An 11,483-nucleotide genomic window follows, 5' to 3' on the forward strand; every position below is an offset into this window, starting at 1 on the left:
CGATCTAGATACTGTAACAGGTTAAACTCTTACCTATCCAGAATCAAAATGTATGCCCTCCTTGCAATGTGTCCCCACATGACACCAACCATCTCTTTAATTGTAATGTGGAACCAACGCCTCTAACACCCCTCTCATTATGGTCTACCCCTGTTGAAACAGCAAGTTTCCTGGACTCCCGTTAGAGGATATTGATGACAATTTGCGATCGGTCGCACCTATTGGATGGGGCGAAGCACTGCTACAACAACAACAGCAACAGTAATCAAAAGATGCTGCGACGAATTGATGCTCGCCTCATCGGCATCGTTGTAAGTTGTTGTAGTTGTTGTTGTTATAAGTAACATACCAATGTTAAAAACAGTTAAGTTTGAGCTGATGGTACGTCCTTCACTCACCTTAGCCGGAAAATCAATAGCATTTGGTGGATTCTTCAGTGCAATCAGAAATGGTGTGTATGTACGACGGGCAATGTCACGAAATTTTAGTGTCAAACCCTTGGGCCGCTTGAAATCAAAATAGGTAGCAGCACGGCAACCATTTTCAGCCATATATGGTTTATACAATTTACTAAAACCGCGACCTAGGAGCAAAGACAGGTTAATAAGAAAACAAATTTTGAAAATGTTACTTTATTCAAAAACTCACCCATTTGCATCAATTCCAGTTTTTCATTCATAATAAAATGCCATGGGAATGCCTTGCAAAATGTATTCGAATTCATAGTCAAATCGGCTGTCTTACTCGAGTTAGTACGCTGTGCCGGCATAGGCGGTGATTTAACAATCTCAACGCTGCTGCGCTGCAAAGACGTTGTAGAACCACTATATTCCTTGACCAATGAGAACAAATAACGATAACGACGTGAGTCATTTTCGACTGGCTCTATTTTAATATTGACTTGAACATTGTATAGCATACGCATTAGAGCTTTTAACGAGCCAAGTAGTAGCCAAGCGATTACGGGACGTTCCGAAGTGAATATGAGTTCACCATCGCCAGCGCAAACAAATCCGGTATCAGTGACATCTTCCTAAATTAATCAGAGCTATTTTACTACGCACCTCTGGGATCCATTACACATAAATATATAAAATTCTGCTTACCTCCTGCAGCTTTAGCACATCATAAACACCATCCAATGAACCAAGAAACTCTTGCAACTCGGTACCAAGGCACCGAAAAGCGCGCTCTATAATTCCAGTACAACATGAAGTGATCAGCTCTTCGCCAAGTAATACCAAAATTTCACTAGCGCTAGACTCGTCCATCTCAAGTAATATATCTTGTATGTCGGCTAAGTAATCATAGTTGGGTATACTTTTCAAGGTGCCCAGATCGATGCGTCTAAGGAAGGAAATTTTAATTAAATAAATGTAGCCGAGTGTTTAGTGACAAAACGGTACTCACAGCTTTGAAATCTTTGGCCAACTTTGGCTATATTTAGCGATGAGTGCTGTAACAGCGGTATTCAAATCAGCATTCTGAAATTAAAAATATTTTTACGAGTCAGATATGTAAATGTCGATTTAATGTAATAATGTAAGAAAACGGATTTTTGCATTTAAAATCTTAGCTACGAGAAATGGTCAATAAATATAGTGAGAAAGAGCTTAAAAAGGTCAAAGATAGAGGGATAGTGGTAAAGAGAGCGGAAGAGGGAGAGGGAGTTGAAAAGAGTTGGAGACAGAAACGGAAAGAAGGAAACGGAAGGAGAGGTTAAAAGTGACGGAGAGAGAGAGGAGCGAATAAAAAGGAGCGGTAGACAGAATGAGTGATTAAGAGATAGAAACTTCTTAAACCCCATGCGGATAGAACACGGCCTGCTAGTCCATGAATCTATTTTCGAAAAATTTGCGATTGTCTGCTCTACCAAACGACAGATGCATATAACAAATGTGATCATATATGTAGGTGTAGATCCATGGGATCGCTCTGGGACGGACCACAGGTTCCTTTGTTGAAAACTTTCCAGGTCACATAAACGCAGATAACACCTTTGGAAGTTTTCAGGTCAACATGAGACATCCACAGTAGTTAAGCTAGTAAAAGATGCGACGCTGCTTATTTTGAAGGGTAACCAGAAGTGCGTCAAACAACAAGAACCAGTGGAAAGGTGAAAAAACGCCACGCTGAGAGTATTTTTTACTGACTGCACATGTTTTACATTGAGCCTTCTCTGTTCAAGACCAATGAATCTCTTAAATGTTCCACTATTAAGAGCGGAACTGCACATGCCATTGAAATAAACTACTTCAATCCTCCCTATAGACAACAAGTTCTTCACCAAAAAATCGAATAAACTGGAATGGGATCATATCTCTACTCTAAACGTTGAGTCCACGCCCGTCTTCATGGCTGGTCCCAAACTTTGGTGATGTGGGCAGTGATATTTACAACAGCCAAGTTCCGATCAAAACTTTAGGGAAGGAACACTTCACCATAGGTAGACAAAAGCTACAGACAGTATACCTGGAAACTGATTTCCTGATGAAGTATCGAGGAAGACATTTCCATGGTGAGACCTGCTTCTCTATCCGACGAAGCTCTGGCGACCCAAATTTCTTAATGGAACTAGTGGGTGGAGGTGGGATGGCCTTAATGGTGATTGCTGCCGTAACGCATTAGATTTATATCCGGTAAAGAACCGTCAACGTCGATAACACTCCCCAAAAACTTCGGGGCGCGTCTTTAACTATACAACAACCACTAAGCTGACATATTTTGACCATTTCAGTAGTTGGGTGCAAAAATTTGGCTTCTCGTGCCTCTACCCACCAAGAAAGAAAAGTAAAGAAAAGTAACCGGTAACCGGTTCCAAAAAAATAACATGGACCAAGAAAGGAATCGGTTACAAAAAATAAACCTGTGCCAATGAAGTAACCAGTTTCAAACAAGCATATAATTCAAAATAAAACCGGTTGGAAGAAAGTTATTGCTTTCCAAAAGTAACCTCTTCTAAAAATGTAATCAACAAAATAAATGTAAGGCGCGATAACCTCCGAAGAGATTTTAGGCGAAGCTTCTCTTCCAATTTGCAGCGTGCTTCTTTTAATTTTTCATACAAGTTGGTGTGACAGGACCTACTTGTTTTTTGCCGACTCCGAACGGCATCTGCGAGGCAGATGAGGTTTCACTGAGAGCTTTTCATGGCAGAGATACACTCGGAGTGCTTTCCAAACACTGCAGAGGGGCGACCCCGCTTAGACAAATTTTCTTCTAATTAAAAAACCTTGTTTCTAAAATTATGATGTTGCTTTGCCAGGAGCGTGATCCCAGGATCTTCGGTGTGGAAGGCGGAGCACGCTACCATCACACTACGAGGGCCGCTGAATGTAATCGGTACCAAAAATAAACCGTTTGGGGAAAAGTAACCGGTTCGAAAAAAGTAAGCTTGTTGGAAAAAGTTACCAGTTTCAGGGAATACATTGGTTTAATAAAAGTATTTAGATTGCTTTATAGGAGGAAATGCCTTCAGTCTGCTAGAAACTCAGCAGCAGGAACTCTGGAGGAAGCGTACTTGAGAGACAGTATATATATTGATAGTCAGTCGGCGATTAAGTCGGTAACCTCACACAGTACTTCATCAAGGGAGCATCGGAGAGACTTCGCTCAGGTCGGACAACACATCTATACTGGGTTTCCGGCCATAAAGGGATAAAAGGAAACGAAAAAGTCGATGATTTGGCAAAGGAAGGTGAAGCACTCGACGACCACACCGCTTGAGAGAAATGAAAGGGAAACAGGAGAACCATATGATCCATACAGAAGGAAAAGCGAGGCTGCGAAATTTCTAAGATCATGTGCAAATCCTACGGTAGTAGCCTTACAATGTTGCTTAAAGAGAGAAAACTCGCATTTTGTATGAAATTTTTATTCCGCTATTTATATAAAAAATAAATGCAAGGCACGCTAACTTCCGAGGAGATTTTAGCAGAGCTTTTCCAATTTACGTCGTGCTCCTTCTAAGTTTTCCCACAAATTGGCGGGACTGGACCTGCATGTATTACGCCGAATCCGAACGGCATAAGCGAGGCAGATGAGCTTTTACTAAGAAGCTTTTCATGGTAGAAATACACTCGGAGCGTTTGCCAAATAACTGCAATTGTAATTTAAAAACTTGTTTCTAAATTTCTGATGTTGCTTTGCCCGTACGTGAACACAGGATCTTCGGAGTGGTAGGCGGAACACTCTACCACCACACCAGGGCGGCCGTCATTTGCTATTTATTCCATTCTAAAACATAGCTCATAGCAGAGCCTAAGAAATGCTATCCGTTTTTTTGCTACGGCTCTGCTCTATGCTCTGTTCATGTTCAGCGCCGGAGCAATAGCAAAAACAAAACAGCAGCATAGAATTTTTAATCACTGGTCATGAAACTATTTATCTAACTTCGTCTCGTTTGTTCTAAAGTCCTTATCGAACTTCATCTCGTTTGTTCTAAAGTCCGTTATTTGATTATTTTAATCAAATCGAATTTTATTAATTTATTTTATAAAATACATTTGGTCTAAGTCCCATCACTTTTAAGTGTTGCACTATGTTATTTCGAGATACAAATTAATTTTCCTTGCATAAAACTTAATTAATGTTGTTGTGCTTCCTATTTTATACACATATGTATATCCTATTTTCTATTTCACTTACCGAAGGTGCTGTGAGCAATTGTATGGCCATTTGTAAATGTGTCAATGTCAATGCATCATCTGGCTGCTCCTCATCCTCCAATAGCCAAGTATTGTTGGTCGTCTCTGCAGTAACCGACGGCTGACGCGTCAGTGTGTCGCTGCGTCGGAAAAACGGACAGGCCATTTTAAATGTCGTATACACTTTTAATTAAGGCGTTCTATTGTTGTATATAAAGTTTATTAATGTAATTGTATGGGTACGCGCTAATTTATTTAAGTTGCGTATACGCCACCTCTCTTCAGCTCCGATTAACCACACTTACGAGGTGATGATGATCGTATGATGTGTTGACACTGAAATGCAAGCAAGGATAATGAAAAAGGGGAAACAAATATGCATACACACGTATACACTTATTCGTAATTTAGAAAAAGCAAAAGTAAAGTAAAAAACCAAACCTAAGAAAAGAAAGTAAAAGTGCAAAACAATAAAGAACAAGACAAAGGTAGTAAAGATGGACGGAAAAAAATTGGCACTCAAGGCATATCATATCGTTGTCACTTATTTATCATCACGGAACGGTTGAACAAAGGTCGACAAAGTGTTACCTCGACGGCCGTTGTGGCTTTGTATCAAGTTCAATGTGCATTTTTTTAATTTTTTTTCAGCTGAGTATGTTCGTATGTATTTGTGTGAAAATGTATTTTAATGGTGATGCAATTTTTCTTTTCTGTTTGTCTAAACTGCTGTGCCATTGTCACTTTTGTGTTTTGCATTGGGCAATGCAATCTTTGTTCGGCCTGCAAGCAACTCAAGTGTTTAGACATTTTCTTATTTTCATTGGCAATGGGCAAGGATAAATAAGAAAAGGGTCTGATTTCGAATTAAAACGAACTAATAGCCGCCTCCATGTTGTGGTGGTAGCGTTCTCCGCCTACCACACCGAAGATCGTGGGTCCAAGTCCCGGGCGAAGCAACGTCAAAAGTTTAGAAACGAATTGTTTCAATTAGAAAAAAAAAATCTCCAAACGGAGCAAATTGGAAAAAAAGCTCGATCAGAATCTCTTCAGAAGTTATCGCGCTTGTATTTATTTATTTATTCTAATAGTAATTATTAGATTAGGTTAAGTTTAACTGTCCGGTCAGTAAAGACCTCACATGGACTGAATGTGTCCATGGTGTTTGAAAATTTGCACAAGATCTTGCAATTTTGCAGCCCCGCTCTACTATACACGACTTTGCTGCAACCTGTCTCCTTTTGATTACTCCCAAGCGGATTGGGACCTTTTAGTACCTTGCCGTTGAGAGGCTTTAAGCAATCTGAAGTTTGATGTTCTGCGTTCAAATCTAAAAGTCAAAACAGTCTCGTGTCCCGAAAGTAATCCATGTTGTTGTTGTTGTAGCGATTAGGACACTCCCCGAAGGCCTTAGGGAGTGTTATGGATGTTGATGGTCCTTTGCCGGATGCAGATCCGGTACATTTCGGTACCAAGCCCGACCATCTCGGGAACGATTTATGACCACACGCCACCTTCTTGGCCATACCGCCCTCCCACCCCCGAGATCCATCAGGAGTTCGGGGTCACCAGAGCCTCGGCTCTTAATGAGGAGGATTCCTCACGGATAGGTGAGGTTGACAATTGGGTTTAGAGAAGCTATATATTGCGCTGGTAACCTGAAAGGGTTGCGCTACACAACCCCTTGAAACTTGCAGTTTAGTCGCCTCGTACGACAGGCATACCTACCGCGGGTATATTCTGCCCCTAAAACGCTGAGGGGTAAAGTAAAGATAAAAGTATCCCATACCAATTATTAGTTTATATATGTACTAATATTACAGAGATAAGCCTGAAAGTAATGCCCAACCGATCATGAAAAAATACATGAATCTCGAAATAATAATAATCCTCCGGAATGACCCACGGAGTCCCGAAATGATCCCAAAACAAAAATGATACGGAGATAGTCCGGAAGCGCGAAACTATCCGGCGATCATTCTTAAATTCATTCATTCACTCATTCCTTCAAACAATCGCGGAATAAGTCGAAATTATTCCGAAACTGCTCTGAAATAGTCCAAAAGCAGTCGCGAAACATTCCGAAAAACATCCCAAAATTATCTCGAACATCGGGCGCCTGGACAACCAATATTAGTTCCTGCAAAAATTCTAAAATTATTCAGGAATGCTCTTCAAATGATCTAAAGGTGATCCCGAATAGTATCGAAATAGTCCGGAAGTCATCCCGAAACTATGCCGTAATGAATCGGAAATAGTCCCGAATTTTTTCCGAAACGTTGCCGACATAATCCCGAAATGAAACAAAAATCGATTCATTTCGAGATTGGGGTCGGGTTTGATTTCCTGACTATTTTGTGATTTTTTGTTGTAATTTTAGCTCTGTGTTTTCGGCATTCGCTCAGCACCAGTTCGAAGGTAGTCATTGAAACTGTAATGCGAAACTGGTGCTTTGAGTGACAGTCTCCCGCTCTCGCTCCAGTGATTTAACAGTTTTTTTAGGCAGCAGAGTGTTTTAATAAAGTTTAGTGTTTTTTATTTTTCAAGACCATCCACATTTTTTTATAACTTTTTTTTCATATTTCTGAATTCATTGGTAGCCTGAAGTTATTTATCCGTATTAACCAAAGTTGTATGTATAACCACTTTCATATAAATACATATATACACTTGAATAGCTGCTATATTTAGACGAGGGGTAAGCAATTGTTCGTAACAAAGTTAAAACAATGCAGCAAAGTTAAATTCAAACGATTGGCGCTTTATGAAATTCCAATTTTTTCCTCGCTCTTTCATGTAAACCTTCACACAAATAACTAAATCACTCTCGTTGACCTCGGGCCATAATCCAAGTCGGTCACTTGGCCGTATTAATTTCAGTATCCCGAAAGCGAAAATTTTCAATGAATACACATTTTTCATACATTTTTTTCTGCAAACTTCTAGTTCTAAAGTTTAACATATGTATTTAAAACAATTCTTTTTATTTTGACCATATATTTATAGATTTGTTGTTGTGTATAAGATTTTTTAAGTTATTAGGCGTGGTTTTATCACAGCCACAATTGAATAGAAATACAACGTACCGTTTTATTTGAACACTGCGATTTTGTTGCGTATTTAATGAGAGACTTACTGCAACTGAATTATTACAAATTCCTTTGTGTCCTTTCCAAATACAAAGCTTTAAAGCTTTGTGTGTGCTTGAAAGCTTTTGTTGCTTCGGCGCAAAGTGTCAGATTAGTGTTAGAGCTTTTGATGTTTCTTAGACTGGGTTGGTTCCCATATGAAATAAAAAAGTTCCAAAAGACCGCTGCTAAATTTGAAGTTAATGTTGAGAGGGCCTTGTAAATTTTTTTATACTTGCATATACAGCCGAAATTTTAATTTTTATTGTAACTTGGTTACCTAGCATACATACATATGTATGTACATACGATTTTAAAAATTGATATTTCATTGTTTTAGACTTGAGCCGCTTAATAATTCGTTCCATCTGCAGTCGTTTTCACATAGCCGTTTTTCCAGTTTGATGAAACGAGCAGCAAATTTTAAGGCGCTACAGCTCACTAAGCAGACAAAACTGTAGAGAAGCGATTTCCGAGCTTAAACAAACTTTCTAGTTTCTCAAGACCAAAGCTTAAAAATGTGGGGCTTTCTTTTGCAACTTTGCTTTCCTACCCAGTCTAATATTTATTCGCTGTGAATGTTTATTCGCTGTAATAGTCGCGAAATGAAAGCAATTCCCAAATCTTTCGCATATAGTCCCAACCCAAGGATAGTCTCGAAAAGTTCTTGAGGAATACCTTCTGTGACAATGCATCTTCATCGTACATCGTCAAACCAAGGTAACCTCTGGATTTCAATTCGTTGAACTACGCCAATGGCTGCCTAAATCTCATCGTAAAATCTTCTGCGTTATCACTGCCGCCAACTCGTAGACAATAAATTCTCTCTCAAACACGGCCAAAGCCGACTCAAGCTTAACTAGCATAACCGGCCAACGTAGTGGCTCGCTTTGAAAAAGGATCTTGGCTCCCCTACTCAGTACTATCTTCCTCTCCATCCTTGATTTCTCCCTCCTAATCCTGTCTTTCTCATACTTACTATATTTTCTTCCCCATCATAGCTACAACAACAAAAACATATGTGAACGGCTAATAGCTGAGAGAGTAACAGGTATAGAAGCAACCGTCGGATCAGTGAATGCTGTGTGGTGACTTGATGTCAATCTAACAGGGGGATCTACTCGGTTTTCTGGCCTCAAATGTATGACCATACCAGTTGTGGGGACACAAAGTAGTTGGGGACGGTAACGTTGCAACCGCTCCAAGCCCTTTGACATACCAAAGGAATGAAATGAATGAATGGTCACCGAAGGAATGAAAAGAAATAAATATCAATGATGGCGGTTTGTGTGGGATAAGGGGGAAAGCAGTCTGTGTGCACCAGATTTAAGGTATACTTAAACGAAACTAAATCATAACTAAAACTTTTGATTGAGCTCAAGGCCGGATTTTCTTAAATTAAACACTTGGATACACATCCCTCAATCTTAAGTCATCCTGAGGATGACTTCGGACTGAAGTCGAAATATTGAAAAATGAAAAATAAAAACCAAAATAAAATACACACCAAGCGTTCTATTTAAGAAAACGCGGCCTTGAGCTTAATCAAAAGTTTTAGTTATTCTAGATACTAACGGCCAAAAACGAGACAAATGGTTACCCCTGATTGACATGACAACCAAAGAGTAGTTTGTGGTGATTGATTTAATGGAAACGCTGCATGCATTGACACCTAGTTTCATAACTGACTTTTTTGGAGTTATGCCATTGAAAGCAGTGTTCCAATGTTTCTAGCAAAGCAAGTTTTTTACCCAAAAAATTTCCACAGAAGCGAAGACATGGATCTGAAAGCAGAACCAAAGTGCACCCAGATGCGAGCTGACTCAAACATTTCTTTTAAAAAATCTTGAGCGTCCTCAGGATATGTCTTCCATAAAACTTTGTGGACATTCAATGATATTTTCAAACATTTTTACTAAAGCAGCGACAAAAAATCCGAAATGTCCAACAACGGGAGCTTAAAATGATTGCAACTGAAATTACTCACAATTAATTTAATCACAGGGAATGAATAAAGATTAATTGAAAATTTTATTAAAATAAATATATATGTACATACATATATATGTTTGGAAATTGCAATGAAATAGTTTAATTGTTTTGAATTCACATATGTACGTACTCACACACATACATAACCGCATACGCATTGTATCAGTATTGAGCTTATCCATATATGCAATACTCCTATATTGCTTTTTATAGGCTGTCTTGTTTTGATTTCGAATTCAAAACACATTGCGAGCATTTTCTATTAGCAATATAGGAGTATTACATATACATATGAGCTTATCAATACCTATTAGTATTCCCAATACATATGCACTCGTAAGTAAATAGCAGTTGTTTGTTAAGCTCATTGCTCCCTCACAATATTGAGACAACGGGAGCATGCTAAATCAACCTGTTGCACGCAACTAAATAAAAGCATGGAAATTTTTTGTTAAAAATAAACAAAGAAAGCTTCCTGTTTCAATTGATTGTACCTTGCAACCCATCCAACGACCCACCCACTTAGCAATTATATGTAAACAAAACAAAATAGCGTAACGCAGCAACAGCTGATAAAGAGAGTATAAAGCTTTCTCTCAGATATAAAGTGCATGTTCGTAGACTGGAAATACAAAGAAAAATGTGTCATATGCATGTATGGACGAGTGTACAGGGTGATTGCAGATATTGTTAAGGGATATACTTTACTTAAATAAGGGGCATCATTAAGTTAACTTAATAAGAAAAAATATTTTTTCAAATATTTATTTAAAAAAATTTGGTACAGGGATTTCTTTCTCAGGTTGAGTCCTACAATAGATGGCATCAATTTGTAAGAAAAAAATTAAATAAAAAGTAAGGTAGTCCTAGTTCGGGCGAGACCGAGCATTATATACCAAAGGTGTGCTCTCATATATCTATATTTTAAGAATAAATTTAAAGAGAATTGTCACCAACATCAAATGATATGAAAGCTGTCGTAAGCAGTTATAAAACAGCTACTGTTATAGAAACAATGTTGTTACCATATTTCTTGAAAAATCTTTTAAATTTTCTTCACCTAAATACGGGCGGTGCCACACTCATTTTCCAAAATTTCACCAAATTTCTATTTTGCCTTATAAAGTTAATCCTCTCACCAAGTTTCATCCCTTTACCAGTATTTGTTAATGCATTGTACAGTTTTTTCGAAACTTTTGATATCGAAAAATTGGGCGTGGTTGTTTTCTGATTTCGACCATTCTCAATACAAATATCTCAAGTTTTGCTCTTCGTGCTAATGGACGGATAGAAGAAAGCCCGTACGGCTGTGTATATAAAACGGCCGTGCCTTTCAATCGATTTTGCCCTCCGAAACAATTTTTATGCCAAATTTCATTTGAATTGGTCGATTTTTGTGCGATTTATGGCATTTATAATATTTTACATTTTTAAATTGTCATTCTTTGCTACACAACACAATTACTGAGGTGCAATATTAACACAATTTAATTATAAACCGCAAAGATATTAAATTTTTTGTTACCATTACACTTTAAAAAAAATTTCTTTTGAAGTGAGCAAGTCGAGTTTACTTATTTTTAGGAAGTGGATATATGTATAAGGGCAAAACTAAACCTCCATGTTAAATTTCAACATATCTCTATTGGCTTTTGTTTTATGGCTTGCCAAAGTTTTAAGTTTTCTTTTTTCAAATGTGGGTGGCGCCATGCCGATT

The 11,483-nt window shown here is 38.3% G+C and overlaps 1 protein-coding gene across 4 annotated transcripts in view; it reads right to left on the reverse strand.

The window, feature by feature from the left end:
* Positions 1 to 11,483, reverse strand: part of Gycalpha99B (guanylate cyclase 1 soluble subunit alpha 2) — a 40,047-nt gene that overhangs the window by 3,556 nt on the left and 25,008 nt on the right. For 2 of the 4 annotated variants that reach the window (XM_067760512.1, XM_067760511.1), the window contains exons 1-6: positions 7,733 to 7,779; positions 4,648 to 4,982; positions 1,411 to 1,484; positions 1,107 to 1,347; positions 649 to 1,033; positions 399 to 583 (exon numbers count right to left, since the gene is read on the reverse strand). In XM_067760512.1, coding sequence (XP_067616613.1) covers positions 399 to 583; positions 649 to 1,033; positions 1,107 to 1,347; positions 1,411 to 1,484; positions 4,648 to 4,812 — 1,050 coding nt within the window. In that variant the 5' untranslated portion in view covers positions 4,813 to 4,982; positions 7,733 to 7,779. Of the gene's footprint in view, positions 1 to 398; positions 584 to 648; positions 1,034 to 1,106; positions 1,348 to 1,410; positions 1,485 to 4,647; positions 4,983 to 7,732; positions 7,780 to 11,483 lie in introns of those variants that run through there. The other 2 variants (XM_067760514.1, XM_067760513.1) reach the window with 2 other exon arrangements.

This window comes from Eurosta solidaginis, chromosome 1, assembly GCF_040869045.1.
Source record: "Eurosta solidaginis isolate ZX-2024a chromosome 1, ASM4086904v1, whole genome shotgun sequence".
Taxonomy (NCBI): Eukaryota; Metazoa; Arthropoda; class Insecta; order Diptera; family Tephritidae; genus Eurosta; species Eurosta solidaginis.